At 42.2% G+C, this 18,557-nt stretch overlaps 1 protein-coding gene across 1 annotated transcript; it reads right to left on the bottom strand.

Annotated features, from left to right (window-relative positions):
* Nucleotides 1-3,138: 3,138 nt before the first annotated feature.
* p4hb (prolyl 4-hydroxylase, beta polypeptide) lies at nt 3,139-18,331 on the bottom strand. Its single transcript, XM_085410830.1, has 11 exons — nt 18,002-18,331; nt 15,362-15,568; nt 11,605-11,738; nt 11,292-11,429; nt 8,642-8,746; nt 8,413-8,538; nt 7,596-7,796; nt 7,206-7,326; nt 5,901-6,082; nt 4,654-4,767; nt 3,139-3,723 (listed from the first exon to the last, which is right to left on the bottom strand). The coding sequence occupies exons 1-11, from the start codon at nt 18,138-18,140 to the stop codon at nt 3,652-3,654; spliced, it is 1,539 nt and encodes a 512-aa protein (XP_085266956.1). The 5' UTR covers nt 18,141-18,331; the 3' UTR covers nt 3,139-3,651.
* Nucleotides 18,332-18,557: the final 226 nt, after the last annotated feature.

Genomic DNA, 18,557 nt, shown 5'->3' with positions numbered 1-18,557 from the left:
TGCCTGACACAAACAGTCAAGAAAGGACGACTGTCATCATGGTCATCATTATGTGTAACACAGGATGGGTAACTTCCAGATTACTGGGGTTTGCATCATCCTCTTTATCAGTAAGGCAGCACAGTCTTCCTCAGACTCCTTAAATGTGAAGATTTGCTTCATTTCACTTTAAGCTGTTTTTGTCTTTCGAGCTGTGCGATGCTAAAATACAGATGGATGAATTGCCTTGAAGTTTTGTTCAATGATAATCTCCAGATGAAAAATGTAAACACATTTGTGAAGTCCTCTGACTCCGCCTCTTTTAAATTTGTTTTAAAAAAAAATTTTCTCATCAAGTTTGGTATTGAGCCTGTGGTGGCTCCTGGTATCATGTAGAGTGACAGGGAAACACTCGGTGCATTATGGGAAAGCCCCAGCAACCTTTACCTATTGTAGAACAACTAAGGGATGGTCACCTGATACAGCCTTAACTACAAGCTTGGTGAAAAAGGAAAGTTTTAAGCCAAATCTTAAAAGTACAGCCTGAAAACTGAAGGTGATACACTGATTATTTAAGACCTTGCATGCGAAGAGAAAGATTTTAAGTTCTGGTTTTAACAAGAAGCCAATGAAGAGAAGCTAATATGGGCAAAGTAAGTAATAATAAATAAGATGAAGTAAGCATCTCTGCTTAGACAGCCTCCCCTGTGACTTGAATAAATGATGGCGTGGATGAAAAGTGAATGCATGGAGAAATAAAGCAGAATTAAAAAAAAGGCTTTCTGCAATAAAGAAAAGTCTGATGTGAGCCTTTTTTCCTGTCTGGCCCTCGCTCACTGACTGACTCATGGGCGTGTTACAGGATTCAGTGATTCATCATCAGATGGTGAGAATGAGACAGTGACTGCGTGCCTGATCATTTTTAACCACAAAAATTCATCCTGGGGACTTTACATCAGCTAAACATGCACCGTCCTGTGTCCACAGCATAGTTTAATCAGTCATTTAAAAAGTTTAGAAACTGAACATCGACGAACAGGTCTGCGGCTCTCACCGAGGAGGGACAATCACACACTGGGTTTTTTTTTTTATTGACTAGTTATTTGTTTAACCACTTAGTATGGAGCTTTGAGACCTTCACGGTGGAATAAGACAAACCAGGAGACAACCCAGCCTCTGGAGAATAATTAACCGAGCCACATTTTAGGACTGAGAAACTCCTCGCTCCAGTTTCGCAGGCCTCAGTTTGCTGACTGAAAGGCTGCACTGGGAGGGGCAGAGGGCTTGGACTGTTGACCCCACTGCTGACCTCCAGTATGCTGGCTACGTGCCGGAAAGCGGCACAAACACCAGTCAACGGGCACATTAGCAGCCCTGTGAGGCTGTACTGCATGTTCAGCTGATCTGTGAACACAAACAGCTGAAGACATGCACACACGATGCATTTCGACTTTGCTGGGATTTAATTTTAACTTTAAATACCATAAACAATATGTAGGGTAGTTTTGATTTATTACAGCATTTCAATGAACTACACGTCTGTCTGTGCTATTGATGCGATTCCAGCATCCCAGTTTGGTCCAAAGTTACTTCAGTAATACCTGAAACAAAAAAAAAAAAAAAAAAAAAAAAAAATGCTGTTCACTGAAACCAAATCTATATTTTAGAAAAATAGAAACTGAAAAAATATTGTACTAAGAGGTTGAAAAAGTGTTATAGTTTTAGTCTCTGAGGACACTGACATTTGAGTGTTGGCTTTGAGACTGTGGCTTTATCAGGACTCTGCCTCCTTTAATAATTCATGTTTTAAACCTGTGACATAAAAGACTGAAAACACAAATCTGTAAAAGCTAAATCTACAGTTGTAACCTATAGATTCAACAAAAAGGAATTTTTGGTCATTTTCTGCACTTATTAATATAACTACATTTATTATAGATCCTTCTGTCTTCCAGGTCTTTATTTTTGCTTCATTTCATTTTTAATAAATCCCATTTTGATTTTGAATACTCCATATGGGCTTAAATTTATAATCATTTACTTTTGACTACTTTTTTCCAGATTGAACATTATCTACCGTATACAGTTGGGGGAGTAGCTCTCATTTAGATCATGTTTGAAATAAATCGGTAGTGTGTAGTTTCAGTAACAAATAAAATACAAAAAAAAAACAAAAAAAAAAAAAGGAAAAAAAACCAAACATGAGGCATTTCATTTTTACATTTTTTTTTTAAATTTATTGGCCACCATTTCACATTTTCCACATTAATTTGGATATGATGGAATGCTTCGTTAGGAATCCCCCTCCCACACCACCATCGCTGTTCAGCTGACATCACCTTGCTCTACTCAAGCCTCCCCTCCCTGCCACACGCGCGCGCGCACACACACACACACACACACACACACACACACACACACACACGCAAAGTAAGGGTGCTGCGTAGAGCCAAAAGGGATGCAGGAGGTACAGTATGGGTGAGGGGTGGGGCTGTTCCAATTGTTCCCTCCCCGCTTCAGATATCAGACACGTCTCTCAGACCGACCCGACCAGTAAACTTAACCAATCTCTGTTTGCTGTAGTAAACACATGAATCTCTGATTAGGCATGAATGCAGTGCAACCCATCAGAATCCCCCATACTCCCACCCACCAGGTCTGAGAGCGTCCACACAGGCCAACTCTGCCCCAACCGGGCCAAACCGGCAACAGTTGGGCACAATGGTACATTATTTAAAAAAAGAAAAAGATGGCAAGTCCTAAATAATAATAAAAAAAAAAAAAAAACTCAAAGTGAAAGCAATTAAATAAAATACGATTTCCCCAAAAAGTTAACTTTGTTCCTTTCAGAATAGTTAGTAGCCGCGCTGAAACGAGGAGACAGAACCGAAAGATTTGGGAATGAAGAAATGACAGACACCCCCCCCCCCCCGAAAGAAAGAAAATAAATTGGTCTCGGCTACAGATGGGGGGCTCTTTGTGCTACACCATGGGGGTTATTTTAGTGAAAACATCTACAGGATGGCCCCTTTTCCCCTGAGAGATCAGTCCTTACAAAACCGTCACACAAACCTGTGGTCCTATCAGAGGGAGAAGAACACTGGCAGCAGCCCGCCCCCCCCTTACATACAAACATAGGTTACAACGCTCGATTTGCTGATACCCACACTGAACAAATGAACAGCAACGACTCTTTAAAAGGAGGGGGGGGCGTGTGGAAAAACAAACATTTTGAAAACTTGGATCTCAATGCCATTTTTTTTTTTTCTTTCTTACATTTGGTTCAAAATATACAAGGCAGACAGCTGATGTGGAGCTTTGCAGACAAGGCATTGAGGTCTCCCACAGGAAATGGTGCACTGTTCCACAGGGTCCCGCCAGGTGGGACAAGACCAGTCTGAGCCAGAGGTTTGGAGGTTGCAGATGTGACGAGCTGGGGAGGGGGTTAAAAAAAAAAAGAAAGAAAAAAAAAAAAGCCCTGCCATGCCAATGATGGACTGACTAGCTGGCGGGCTGTTATCAGGCCAGCTTACTGACTGACTGAGAGGCAGTTAAAGGGGAATAATGAATGTTCACAGGACAGGGAAGGTCCACAAAGAAGTGAAGGTGGTGATGGTGACTGTTTGGGAGGGTTAGGGCGGGACTCTCCTCTCTCTCCGTTTCTGCCGACGTTTACAACTCATCGTGTCCGTCGTCGTCAGTGCCGTCCTCACTATCGGAGTCGTCCTCCACGTCTTCCAAGTCCTGCAGAGCAGAGAACAAGGGTTAGAGATTCAACAAAGTCCAATTTACTCTGTACCACAGATGGTTTATAGCTTAAATATAAACTGTCAACATAAACCACTCAACGACATTAAAGGAACACTTTAATTGAAAAATGCTGATATCTACTGATACAGTCAGAGTTAAAGTAAAACTTTGCTTATTGAGACAACTCAACAAATCCTGCTGCTGCGGCAAACTACCGAAAATAACCCCCGATGTCACCCTGAATCCCTTCATCACTAAACAAGACCTTGAGTCAACACCATCAGACACACAGCTCGCCATTTTGATGACATCTCTGCTTTACAGGGCATTTCTTCTGTCTAGTCTGAGGACAGGTGTGGTGAGGAGAGGTGTGGGATATGTGAAGATGCTAATGGTGACTGCTACGCTGCACGTGCTGCTTTTTTCCTGGAGGCTCAGCTCTCCAGGCGAAGCCCAGTGAACAGCGACAACAGCTGCAGGAGGCATTAAAGGACTGGGCTGCAATTAGACTTGTGTGAAGGGGGGGCGTGGTGGCAACGGTGGAGTGGGAAGGTGTCAGGAGAAAGTCTCCCATGCTAACGTGCACGCCAGAGTGACACAGGGAAGTACGGTAGAGTATCTCTGCATACATCGAGTTTCAGAAACTTCACCAAAGTCTTTATTTTCTTCAAGTATTTGAATCCATAGATGTCGTAATTCTGGCTTTTATCCAGAAAATTTAAACATACATTTTGATCAGCTGCTTACATCTGGGCAAGAAAACAGCTTTGCCTCAAACCTGCACCCAGACATCAGATTATTTGGACATCTACATCCGTGAAAGCTCAAATGCGATACCGGCGAGCATCTAATCAATGAGGTTCAACGGTGACCGCAAGAGTGCCGTCTGTGCACTTCAGAGCACCTCTGTTCAGAGGACCTCACCTCAGGTTCCAGGTCATCGTCATCATCTCCTGCGGGGGCACCGCCTTCTTTGCCGCCACTCTCCAGGAACTTGGTGAAGCCCTCAAGTGTTCTCTCCCCGTTGTAGTCGATCACCTGCAGATGAGATGTCATTTCAGAAAGAAAACCAAGAAAGGAAGAGTCTCCTCTGACTGATGTGCATACTAATCCTCATCCAAAAGACTTATTTCCTTTTGGAAAACACTACAAATAAAATTGGAAATAAAATCTTGTGCACTGAAAACATAAATTTGATATAAATTTGTTCAAAGTTAAAAACTTTTCCATATTTGTGTCTGAGAAATGCACACAAAGCATTTAATTGCAAACACTGAGTAGATTTGCTTATTTTATAATGTCCAAAGCTGCTCTATATGCAGGACAAAAGTAAAGACAGACGGTCAACTTTTGGAAAACCAGCAAATTTAATTTTAGCATTTTAAATCAGACATAATCATGTCTGTCATTGCAGCCACCTCCAGACTCCTCTGCATGCTTCCACTAATCAGTGTCACAGGCTAATCTGCAGACTTATTATGGGGTGACCCTGGTATATAGCACTCGTTTAAGATTCCTGAGAGAAAGTGGCACGAGCATGCCTGGCCAATAAAGCGCAAGGCATGTGCAGGCCATCTTAAAGTGAGTGAAGCCATCGAGCAGGAATGCTCCAGAACCGCACACCAACAAAATGCTGCAGAAACTTTCAGGAGTGGGCTCATGTTTCTGCACAAGGTTAACGCTGCTAAATCAGGAGGCAGTAATAGCACTGAGGTGACCCCAATAGCAATGATTTCAGATTCCAAGAACTCAGCAAAGACATAAATAAGATTAGTGTGAGGGTGGAAATGGCTTCTCTCCGGCTCAGTGATCAGACAAGGGAGTTTCAGTCGTAACATGCCAACCGTTATTAAAACTGGTGTGGCGTTCGGGCCAGTGGGAATCATTTTCTAATGTTTATTAAAAAGTATCAGTATTAGTAGTCATTTGTTTTTAACTTGGATTCATCAGCTTTTTTTTTTTTAACCCAAATGTGAACAAATCCAAATTCAACATTGTTCTGTACTCTGAAACTATTGACCGACAAATAGTCCAGTAGCTGTCCTGACCACAGTTTTACTGAGGTCACAGATCAAGGAAGGCCAGGTTTCATTTCCTTCTCTAAACTCAGAACGTCCACGTCAGCCATCTCCATCTTTTACATACAGTCTGTTAAAGCAGTCAGCACTCACCTTGCGCTCTTCTCCTGCAGGGAAGAACTTCAAAGTGGGGAAACTGTGGACTTTGACAGCCTCAATCTCATTGGCTGTGGAGTCCATTTTGGCTACAATAGTGTCGGCGCTATCCTTGTACTTCTCTCCCAGCTTCTCCCAGATTGGAGCCAGCTGTTTGCAGTGTCCACACCATGGTGCATCTAAATCACCACAAAGATTATTCAAAGAAAACCAGAATTTTAATGGTGAATATTTTGTGATAAAAACAGCAACAACCATCAGCTCAGGGAAAACAATGTAACTTTTACAAAACTGGTTAAAAATGACACCCCAGGATGGAGTAAACAGCATCAGCACACTGATGCTTACCAGCTACGGTGGATATAAAGTAGCAGCTGATAAAATCCTTTCTGAAGCCACTGCAGGTTGTGTTTGAGTTGGGTTTGCATGTCTGCAGCTATGTGCTGGAAGCCCGTCAATAGTGGATTCAATATCTAAGCTAACTTTAGCTAGTGTTGTTCACTGGGAGCAGAAAAGGCCCCGAGGTTACCTCTACCAGCCTGTGGACTGATTTTAAGGCCTTTCATCAAAGAGAGTCAAAGGAGGTTTAATTTTGTTAAAAGGTGTAAACTGCTCAGACACTAGCAGACATGTTTGCACTTATTTGTTTAGCATTTATTTGAAACCTCAAAATGTAATTCTATACTGCAGAAAGAAACTCTTTACTCAATATGCATGGAATGTTTTTCTTTTTATCTCAGTGAGTAAAATTCAGTTTGAAACGCTTTACAGTATAAAGCTAGAAACAAGTAACCACAGAGTGTGCATGCCATGTGCAGCCTCGGCTTCCTGACCTGGCTCTATCCTTTGGCTGGCTAGAAAACGCATCACCTGTCGGGGAATATGGGGCCTTTCCTGATGTTCATACCTCAACATAAACCAGATATGGAAAAAATGCTCCAAAAATAGTGCAAATCTGGACAAGGATCACTAACAAACAATCCTACAGCTAAATTTAACCAGAGCTTTTCAGCATCAAGTGTCTGGTAGCAAATTAATTTGCAGAGAGCGTGCATGAGTGAGCCTCGAGAATGAGCAGGTATCTGGCTTAGCTTGGGCAAAGCAAGACGATTTGAGTTTCAGACAAGGGGCTTTGCCAAAGCTCGCACCCAAGAGAGTGACTGCAAAAATACGCCATCGCCCCAACAGGTGAACACCCCCCCGACCTGCTTGCCCCACTTCTCATTTAAGGATATGGGAGATAAACACGCTGCACCATAAAATAAAAAAGGTTGAAATGCAGAAAGAAAGGAAAGCTCTTACAGAATTCCACAAAGACGTTCTTCGAGGGATTGAAGGCGACCTCCTCAAAGTTTTTGCCGACCAAAACCTTGACAGGGTTTTTGTCCCAGTCTTTAGGGATGTCCTGGCTCATGAGGTGGGGCTGTGAGAAACAGACAATCACTTCTTTAAAAAGCGAACTGTGGTTTGGAGAGAGTATTTAAAGCACATTCCTACAGGCAAGGATCACACAGATACTTTATGGCATTAAGCGGATTAAGGCTGTAATTGCTTGTAAGATTCCAAAAAGATGTTTGCACTCTGGATGTGGTCATGCAATCGCCTTCACTATGTGATTTATGGAGACTATTAAGTCCAAAATTAACATTTCTTGTGGCCAGAATAAAGTCTATGTATAGCGGTGTCCCTCACCTTGAGTTTGCCCTCAGTGAACAGTTTGCAGAACTGAGTGATGCTTTCTGCAGTGATGGCGTCGCTCTCTGGCTTGTACTTGGTCATCTCGTCCTCCAGAGTGATGAGGCGGATGGCAGGGCACTCCTCTTTCTTCAGGCCGAAGAACTCCAAGATTCGCTGGTTGTCGTCAATGTCACTGTCGATGAAGATGAACAGGATCTGGACAGAAGAGAGGGCTGAGTCAGTGAATGATTTTACTCAAAATAGCCCTCCTGATGCGTGCGTCAGGGTGTATACAGGTACAAAGAGCCAAGTTTAAGAAGTGTGATTAAATGTTTGCCAACTTTGGATGTTTACTGGAGAAAAAACAAAAAACACCTTCAAAAAGAAACGTTTTTCACCATCTTTACCAACAACACATGTGTCTGCTTGGCTGAAAATACATTTTCAATAATGCGTTTTCCTTGAGGTCTCCATATAAAAAACACCCAAATAACACGTTCCTTCATTGCAGGTCACTGATGGCTGGCTCCCTTCTGCTGGACACTGAGTGCTGCACCTTATTTTCTAGCATGATGGAGAATACCCACTCTTCCGATTGAGTGATGTGTACCAACTCTCAAAATTGCTTGTCCACGTGATTAGAGATAACCTCTAACAGTTAGGTTGGCTAATATAGCCAGCCACCTATTGACATTTGTAAACACCTATAATGTCCTTTATGGGCAATAACTGCAGACTTTCTGGAAAACCCCGCATCTCAATCCCAAAAGAAAAACCACACTGCTCTCTTGATGGTACAATTTTGCACTTTACAGTGACAGCTTTGCCGTACCTGACCCTTGAATCCCTCTGCGGCCTTCTTAAACTGGTCCATTTTGTCCTGGAAGTCTGAGGCAGCTTTGGGCAGGAACATGAGGATGTGGGACTTGATTTCTCCGCCGAAGATTTTAGGGGCAGTCTGGAGAAAACAGTTTGACACGTGAGGAAAACATCTGGAGTGCGGACAGCATTATGGTGTGAGAAAAAGGGATCTAAATGCTGTGAGCAGCCCCATCGATTACCTGCTCGGTGAACTCAATGACCAGGGGCAGCTGGTTGGCCTTGACAAAGGACTGAAGCGCTTCTTTGGTCAGCTCACCATCGAAGGTATTGCGTCCCTCATCAAACTGCAAAGGAAACATAGAAACATTATAGTTGCAAATATTACCCACCTGGTGTCACATCTAGTCTGCCTGTGAACACCGGACATAGATTTCCCAGACAGAGCACTTTAAAGTCGCCCGGTAACCCCCAGCAGACCGAAGAGACTTTTATCGGTTGTTAAGAATAGCAGTGGTGCAGCTGTGCCAGGCAGCTCTTACTGGCACAATAGCAGAGAGGAAATTTGGCCTGTGGCGTACTGCCAGCCTGAATGGCACTGAAACTTAAGCTCCAAAATCCTCGGTCAAATAAACAAGTGAAAGACTCCCAGCTGTTTATTAAAACAGAGCCCCTGCTTTGGGAGCGTTTGCTTAAGAGCTGCACACATGTCCGCGATGTTTGTGCCAGTATGAAGTTACCAACAGGTTTCAGAGGCCAGAAAATGGCACGAGGAGGACTAAGCACTTGTACATGTGCCAGATCACCCAACACCCTAAGGGCCGAACACTTATGTTGTGAAGTTGCTTCATGCTGCAGCAACAAGGACTGCATGAAATTGTTTTTTTTTTAATTACAGATCACCTCCCAACTATCAAACACAAGGACAGAGCTGCCTGTTATTAATTTATTAAATACACACCGATGTCAGAAATAGGCCAGTAGCTGTCCTGCAGTGCGTGGACACACACATGCGGTGTCACAGTTTAAGGTTAGGTTTGAAAATACAGTTATTGTGTTTGCAAGATTACTTTCCATCTATCAAGATAGATAATGCCGCTTTCCTGTCTCTGCTGACAGCATAAAGCTATGAAAAACTCAACATGCCATTGGTTTAGAAACCTGAAGCTTCAGATAATGTTTCCAACAACATTAAAACTGAAGCGTTCTAGTCAATTAGTAACACTTTGCTCCGAGTGCTCATATTTTTTTAGAGGTGGCTCTAAATACTGACAAACTGGCAGCACTCGCCGGGCAAAATGTTCGACACCAGCCAAATCCCCCCCCCCCCCTTTATGCCATTAAAAAAAACAAAAAACAAAAAAAAAAAAACAGTGGTACACTTAAAAATAATCACCCTTGATGCGGTTTAAAGTTTTGGGTGCGATCACTACGATTAACCGGTGTGATTAAGCTGCCTGCTCGACCTCAACTCGATTATTCTGTCATCAAACCGGATCTCTGCACCTTGTTTGTGTTAACATTGTTTGCTGTGCTGCAGCAGTTTAAGTTTATGCTTTACTTCTTCTCTGTTACATTTGGCACTTGTTAGCATGCATCTGTGCACGTGTGTTGTACCATCACAATTTACAGATGCAGCCATCTAACCGAGCTTCCTAGTGTCAGCTGTTTGTCATTTCAGCCGCCTTTGGCTCCAAAAAACGAACATGGCAGCAACCACTGCACCAAGGGTTAGTCCAGAAACCAACGCAAGGCATCACAGCAGCTTTTAAATTTGAGTCGAGCTTCCAGGATTTGCTCATAGTTCAGATTTTGCTGTGTGAAAATGTTTCGGTTTCTTGAGTTTCACTGTTGATCATTGCTCAGGGGAAAAACTCATGTAGACACCAAACATCTGAATAAACACGTTCAACAAAGTGACCAGGCAGGAGGTGCTGGCACATTTTACCAAACTGACAACCACTAAAACGATATGAACTACAGTATTTTAGCTTTAGGTACACATTACTGTTTCAGTCTTTTCTAAACTCTAGTTTGTTTTTATTTTAGGGAAAATGTTTTCAAACCCATTTTTTTAAATCAAGTAATCTGCCATTGTTTTTACATGTTCTTTAAATTTGAGCTCTTTTGAATTTATGTAACTGACATGATTTTGAGGTTAACATTGACATCATGTGAACACGCTTGGCCAATAAAACATCCACAGACTTTCCGTAACTGATATTTGCATTGTAATTGATATTGTAAATTTTCAGCGGTTTTCATTTCCATAGGTTCCTCGTGTTACATGGTTGCCAACGCACCACTTCTGAAAGATCCTCTGGACTTTGACTCAATCTGATGAATCAACAGGCTGAAGATAACAAACTGATCTCTGACCAACTGCACATGAGATGGCTGTAGTTAATGACCTCTTGTGTAAATTATAGTGAGTTTTATTACCTATACAGGCTTATAGGAAGGCATTCAAATTACATGCATTCATCCTCTGCCTTTAGCCAACGGGAGCTGCTTGGAGGACAGACAGTAACCTAACAACATGCACGGCAGTGAGGGCGAGCAAAGTGCACGTCTTAAACGTTCAAGTAGCTCAAACGAGCCAAGTTTAGCACCGGAGAGCGGATACTGTGGGTTCAACAGCATCAAATTACAGAGGTGTGGATCAGAGACACAGCTGTGGCGTCTTCTGCAGCTCCACTGTAAATACTCACACATGGAAGTGCGTTTCACAGGCACAAACAACATATTTACAATGTATTCCGATTACACCTCAGACTGAGTAACAGCTTTAGATGAAATCAGTAAGAGAACTATGTCTTCCTGATGTCCTGTGAACACAGTTTGTCCACATGTTTGTGTACAAACAGACGCAAGAGAATATTTGAGAGTCACCTTCTTGAAGAGGACAACGCTGTCCTTGGACACTTCAAACTTGGAGTAAATGGCATCGCTGGAGGTCTTGGCGAAGGGAATGTCATCTATGGCCTGAGCTGCTTTTTCATAGGCCTGGGCACCAGCAGACTCTGCATCCTAAAAGACAAACAGCAATCCTCTGATTGAAACTTGCAGTAGCTTCAACCTCTGCTTTGATTGCAACACGACAATATATGTATATTTTTAAAGGAAAGGCAGGAATTAGGACTAATCTTCTGCTTTTAGAGATGATACCGTAAACACATTTCAGTTATAGAGATCCGAATCGCACCTTGAAGAATCCGATGACTGCCACCTCATTATCAGCGATCAGAGACTCTGCGTCGGTGACCTCATTCAGGGTGGCGACGGCGGGCCCTGTGCGCTTCTTCAGCCAGTTGACGATGTCATCCGCCTGCCTGCCAGCTGAAACAAAACAGTAATTCAGGCTTTTTAGTTTGGATTTCAATAGAAATAGCTGATCTTGAGTGGGGGGGAAAATGGGTACATGAATATTAATTTGAAAAACATCTATGTGCCTGCCTCTTCTTTGCCCACCTAGTTGAACCCGAGCTACGAGTCAGAGCAGTGCTAAATTTCATTACATTTAGATGAGCTGTTAGAATATTGTTGAAAGCAGTTTTGTAAGAGCCAAACCGTTACCCAAACACAGTCTAACTTTAACCAGCAACAGTCTTAAACAAAATGAAGCCAACACCAGTGCTAAATACCATCAGTTCCTCGACTGGCCATTAAAGGCTCCATTAATTCCCATAAACGTCCAACTTCACAATACACAAAAAAGGCCCGTCAGTAAAGTTTCAGAAATTTACATTTTCATAAATCTTACATGACACAAATTACCTGGGATCTGTGTCTGTGCAGCGCACCTGTACGTTTTTATGAAGGCAGCTTGTCAACAATGAACACTAGCATCAGCTGATTACGTGGCACTCTACCATCTCAACCAAGCATGATTATAAATAAAAATAATATACCAGCAAACAAAATACCAACTTTACATTGCATGCATGTTTTTGTATTGGGGACATAACCTACAGTCTGTGTATAAAAACACGTGCATATTTTATTTAATTTGTCCTTTTTGGCCTGAATTTGTTTTCGTTACAGCAAACCACTCACGTCATCAAGAGTTTTAAGAAAGGTGCAATTGCATGCTGAACAGGGACAATCACATTTTTAAAGAGTTTATTCTCACAATCACCTCTGTATCCCCAAAAACATTAGTAACACTATGCCTAAAAATTCAGTGCACCAATTAGTTTTAAGTACAAAACTATTTAAAAAGCACCAATGGATCAGGCAGACCTTGAAATTTTTGGGGGGCGTGAGATTGAAGTGAATTTGCACAGCACTTCCTGTGGTCACACGTAACACACGGAGGCAACCGACTCACTTTATGGGTGTGAACATTTAAGCGCCTTTGCCAGTTAAAATTTTTGCACTTCTGCAATTTCTGAAACCTAACTGCTCTTTACAACTTCAACTCAGGCTCAGTCGTTTCCCCTTTCATATTCAAGTACCTCAGCAGTTTAATCACCACACAATGATTGAAAAATATAAAACTGTACGCCACATTTGTGAGGCCGTTAAAACATGTTTACTTTCTGTGGGTTTTACTTAAACTGGACTTAAAAGAGGCTGGACCTGTGATGCAACAGCAGTTTCACTATGAAAACGATGAGGCGATTCAGCACGTAGTCTTTATGCAGCACTTTGAGGTTTCAGGCAGTGCGTGGGAGGCGGCTTTTTTTTTTTAAAGTCAGAGTAGTCGTTTCCACAAAAGCACTTCCCAACCTGCTCTCTTCTCCTCCAGCTGAAAACTGAGTCAGGCCAGCAGAGGAGACGTGAAGAAATGCACATACCTCGACCACGTCCCAGAGGCAGCGTGAGGGGAACGTGCGGAGCAAGGCCCGCCCACTGCCCGTCTAATGCAGCCGATTGGCTGGCTCATGTTTAGGCTGCTGTGCAGATCATATTACTTAGGAGTCACTCGGGCCCGGCTTCAGCAATTTAATCTAAACCCCTAACCCTGTAATAACATCATTTTTATGACATAATAGTCAGTCACTATGCTCAGACAGAACTTAAGATTGCATCATTTCAGAGGCAAGACCAATTCATCAAAGAGCATTGAAGGAGAAAAGTCACAAAGCAGCAATGCACCATCAGCTCAGTATTTTAGCACCAGCTGAGAAACATGATGAATGATGCTAAAATAAATACTATAAAAGTAGATGTGTAGATGTGATTCTTGCTAAAGCTAAAAAATAAATAAATAAAGTGAAAGTCAACAGTTTCTAAAACTACTACAAGCTACTTTCAGGTGCTCCCTTATTCACAGGAGATCGTCACAGCGGGTAACTCTGCACGTTTGACAGATTTTTACACCGGTGCCCTTCCTGAAGCAACCCCCAGGGGATTGGTGTCTCCTCCCAATACTACAAAGACAAGTATTGTAGATGTGTAACAAAGGATAAACTTCAGATTTCTCATCAGTTATTCCCAAAGTGTGTAGTTCATATAAATTTCATCATGAGGCAGAAATTAAACTAAAGGATGAACGTTTAGGATATCAGTTTGTGTTGTGCTGTTTCTATTATACTGCATGTAAAACAGGTCGGTGGAATGAACCAAATATTCATACCAATTTATCTTCTTCACATTTAATTAAAGTATTCAATTATATATTTATGTTTTTTCTGGTTGTTGACACTTCAGAAAAACTAAAAACAATTGAAATAATAAATCTCTCCACATGAAACTATGATACGACCATCTGGTTTAACCACAGGATGATTAAAATTTACTTTAAGAGTCCTGCAGCTTGCCATCCTTTATGAGTCAGCTACTGTTAATTAAAGCTGATGTTTCTGCTTAAATATGAAAAATGATCATGTGATGGATGAATCAGGAAGGACATTGTGTAACTGATAAGACTCGATCAGGAAGCTGACGTGGAAGTTTGTCATCTTTCCATAAGTCCATCCTTCCCCGAGCTGACGGGGACCTATGCAAGTAGTTGACTAGATGACTAAACGTTACTGCACTCACTACACTTAAATTATTCTTGTTTTATAAACAGCATGGATGTAGACTTCTTTCTACGAGGGCTCTGGTGATCCTACTCCAGAAATGTTTTAATCCACCGTTCTGTTTTATATTAGGCCGTTTGCGTATTTTGATTTGGCAGGAATCCTGCTCGTGTGTGTATACGACACCTGTTCACAGCAATGAAACTTCCTAATTATTTAACAAATTTTGGCTTTTATTAGCTTGTTTATGCAACATTTCTACTCTTGTACAAAAGATCTGAGCCTTCCTTGTGTCTGTGTTTTGGTTTAACTTTTAGAAATAATGTTCTTCTGATGTTATCAAGTCTGAAAACAAGGATAGGCTACATTTAGCATGGGGGCCACAAACAAGAATACCTGTAAACCCCCAGAAACAGTCACTTATAACTTAATTGGCTTTGACCTCTGAAAAAGTCCCAATGCTGGAGCTTCTGTTCCTTTATGTTTGTCATCCTGCTAGAACAGAGGCAGTACAGACACTGATAACCAAAGCAGATTCATGACGGTCATCGAGTACAGACTCACTGCTGAAGGAAACGAGATGCTTTCTCGTTTTAATAATCATTTATGCTCGCTGTTATAGTGCGAGTAGCCGCTGCAGTATGCTCCTTAATGACACGTGTCACCCCCAAGGTAATATGTCCCTTGGTATAGTCTGAATCTCTGAACTTTAGTACAGATATAATTTAGAAATGGACACAATCACCTCTGTCTTTAATCCAGCTGCAGTGGCACAAAATGCCAAGTTACAAAGGTCGAGAGGGCCACGACCAGCTGAAACGGCAGCTTGACAGCGTGTGTATGTGAATAACTCAGTGTTAACCGTTTAAATGCTTCCACCCCCTCCCCTCACTCCTATTTTAATTACTTGGAAATCAGCAGCCAGAAACAACTATGGTCCACCCCAATTTTTAAACTAAAACTTATGAATGAAACGCATCCATCCCCACTCACCTGAGTACTCTTTGGGAGATTCCTTGTCTCCACCCTTGAAGAACTTTATGGTGGGGTATCCCCGGACGCCGTACTCTTGGGCGAGTTCTGTTTCCTCTGTGGCGTCCACTTTAGCCAGGCGGATGTCTGAACTCTCTGCCTTCAGCATGCCAGCAGCCTTGGCATACTCTGGAGCCAGGGCCTTGCAGTGACCGCACCATGGGGCATCTGAGGAAACCACACAGAGAAAGGTTTGTATTGCTACCGAGAATGATATCAGATCATAATGGTGGAAAACAAAAATGTGACAAAGAACAAAAGACCACATGAGAATTTGTATTAATCAGCAAATTAAAAAGCTACATTCATCCAAACTATCCATCGGCCATTTCCGCATCACCTTCTGTCCTTGGGGATGATTGATAAGATTTAATTTGTAGTCAGTTCTGATTATAGGTTCAGTTCTTTAGAGAATATTTTACTGACGCCTCAGTGCTTCTGTGATGAAAACTATGTAGAGACTGTAGAAAGTCTATTGAAATAGGACTTGGATGTTCAAAAGCTCAACTGCAATGAGCCTGATGTCTTTTTGCAAAATTGTTGCTGTCAGAAAACGACAGCAGCACTGATGAAAGTGCTCGAGTGCCTGGAGGCATTCGATCCTGATTGATAGGACACTCCAAAGTGGTTCTGAATTTCCATCCCCATTTCATCTCTTGGATCCAGCTTCACAAATTTGTACAATTTGATTTTTGCTCAAGGATGGTGTGTGAGTGGGATTAAAGTATTTGAGTCTCCCTTTGCTTGGCACAATGGGATAATAAAGAGGTTTTCCTAAACAATCAATTCTGTTTATCATCATTTAAACAAAAAAACAAACATGGCCAATATAGTGTCCTGTTATTCTATAGTGAAAATATCTGAATGTTTTAGAGCAACTTAAAGTGAAATTAGCAGCTTTCTTAAAGGATGCTTGTACTTTTGATGATTCCCTTAAGGATCCATAATATATCTGTATGTGGATAAGGAGGGTAGGTTGGTGGTTCAATCCCTGACTCCTTCAGTCTGTATATTAAACATCCTTAGACAAGATACAGAAATCAGAGTTAAGACTGTGTGAGAGTGCCTGACTTAGTGTGGCTCATAGTAAAAAATACTTTGAATGCCCAATTAGAAGGCACCATTGAAATATCACTAATTTACCAAAATAAAAAATAATGAAACGGAGGTGTGTGTGTGTGTGTGTGTGTGGGGGGGGGGGGGGGGGGGGGGGGGGGTTATTGCAAGAGAAAAACCTTTTCCAATATTAAAGTTGCACATTTTAATGTTTCCAGGATTAAAATAATAATAATAACAACTTGAAGACTAAGATCAGATAATCTTAGATTATAAAGACAATTTTGCTGAAGAACAAAACCTTGTGTGTGCCTCTCTCCTCTTGTTTCACGTTCAGTCGCGAAGTGTACTTATACACTTGGAACCGATAAACCTGCTTATCAGAAAGGCCACGTCAACTAATGACCTCATTTTTTAAAACGTATTGACAAAGAACTAAACTTCCTTGTACCACTCGGGTCATTACAAACACACACAGTTGAACTTTTGTGAAGTACACGTCAACCTAGCTCCATGCACGCAGAGATCCCGCCCAGCTGAGGAGGACGTGGGCAAACAAAGCCCTTCATCCCTCCCATCCCGAGAGCCGACTAGTCCAATCAGCTGTCACACACTTTGTGAAAGAGGTCAACAATCAGACAAAAGTGAAGCGGGACGGGCCTGCAAAGCCCAAACTAACCAGTTTAATAAGCCAATTCAATCGGGAAATGAATTATCAGGAGGTGCAAGAAAAGCGAAAGCTACCGCATGAAACCGATCGAAACCTATCTTGACCCATTTATCTGCTCTCCACCATCCCAGCTTTCCTGCATTTTACAATTTGGCGACTCAAATTAGGGGGAAATTTTGTATTAATAAAAAAAACCCACCTTATTAAAAAAAACTCGCTATATTTCCCCGATTATAAGATACGCTAAATACTCAGAACTAACACAGACTTCTCTAACTTCAGAGAAGACTCACTGCCTTTTGCTATGTGCACAGCAACTTCCTCAGACACCCCCAAAGGCCCAATTTGAGGCGTGCAAAAAACCCCTTTGTGGCCTTAATAATGCTCTTAAAGCAACAGATGTATCTTAAGTACGGCACTGCACAATTTCTATACAATTCACCAGAGATAAAGCTAATTTAAGGAAATACTATATTCGCACAGATGTTACAAACTGGTTGAGGTTTGCAGAAAATAAATCTGAGGGTCACAGCCAAGTTTTGCCTCCGCGGCAGAGTCCCGTTACACTTCGGTGTTAGCTTGACTACTTTTACCATCACAGCGAGAAAACAGCCCGATGATCAAGGCTCTCTGTTTCATTAAAGGAATAACTACAGCAGCTCTGTAGCTCGGTGAATTACAGTCACGCATGAACGAAAAACCAAACCCAACGTCGGTGAGTTAGCTAACCAGCAGCAACTTATCTCAAGTGTCAAAGTTTAATGCTAACATTATGTCAGGCTTAACTCGGCTAGCTTAGCTCTGCACGAGCTGAGACCGCAGCGGGAGGCTTAGCTTGAGCTGGAGACCTTTTAAAAGCAGTCAGAATCACTTACAGAACTCAACCAGGATGTTGGGGTGAGCCTGGAGAGCCTCGTCGAAGTTACTCTTCTTCAGCACCAGGACATCTTCTTCCTCGGCTATCTCAGCGTTGATGGCCACAGCCAGTGTGCAGAAAATCAGAAACTTCAACATCGTCGCCGTCGAGTTTTCTTCCCTAAAATAGACGAAAGGTTCAGACGAGCTCGGCTACGGCTGTGGTGGAGGAACGGGTGTTAGTTTCAGGTCCGTTTCCCCTCGTTTAAGGTTGGGAGAGTAGCTGGTATTTTGTGTCTACCGCTACTAACGTGGCAGTGCACGCAGAAACCGGAGGGTCAGGCGTAGTGCGCATGCGCCTTTATGAGGCAGAAAGCAGTTCGTGTTGAATTGTGACTGGATCGCAGCGGGCTGCACCTGGAAGTGAAAGAGAGGCGCTCCCTGCACACATCAGTCCGCCGAGAGCAGGAAAACTGGATGGGAAGCTTTTAACTGCCCACACTTTTTAAACAGGGAAACAAACTCAACTATGTAATCATATTTTATAGATTTACTTTATTAGAGCACATTACAGCG

This window comes from Rhamphochromis longiceps, linkage group LG6, assembly GCF_057381845.1.
Source record: "Rhamphochromis longiceps isolate RC_006_pf linkage group LG6, R_longiceps_female_GT1.1, whole genome shotgun sequence".
Classification (NCBI taxonomy): Eukaryota; Metazoa; Chordata; class Actinopteri; order Cichliformes; family Cichlidae; genus Rhamphochromis; species Rhamphochromis longiceps.
Note: the sequence above shows the minus strand (reverse complement) of the source record. Positions and strands in the feature narration are given on the sequence as shown.

Excerpts from the sequence above, each read along its gene's own strand:
- p4hb (XM_085410830.1), bottom strand. The coding sequence starts at position 18,140 with ATGTTGAAGTTTCTGATTTTCTGCACACTGGCTGTGGCCATCAACGCT. Across the intron at positions 7,327-7,595 it reads TCACTGAGGGCAAACTCAAG|CCCCACCTCATGAGCCAGGA; the intron begins GTGAGGGACACC and ends TGTTTCTCACAG. Across the intron at positions 6,083-7,205 it reads GAACGTCTTTGTGGAATTCT|ATGCACCATGGTGTGGACAC; the intron begins GTAAGAGCTTTC and ends GTGGTGATTTAG.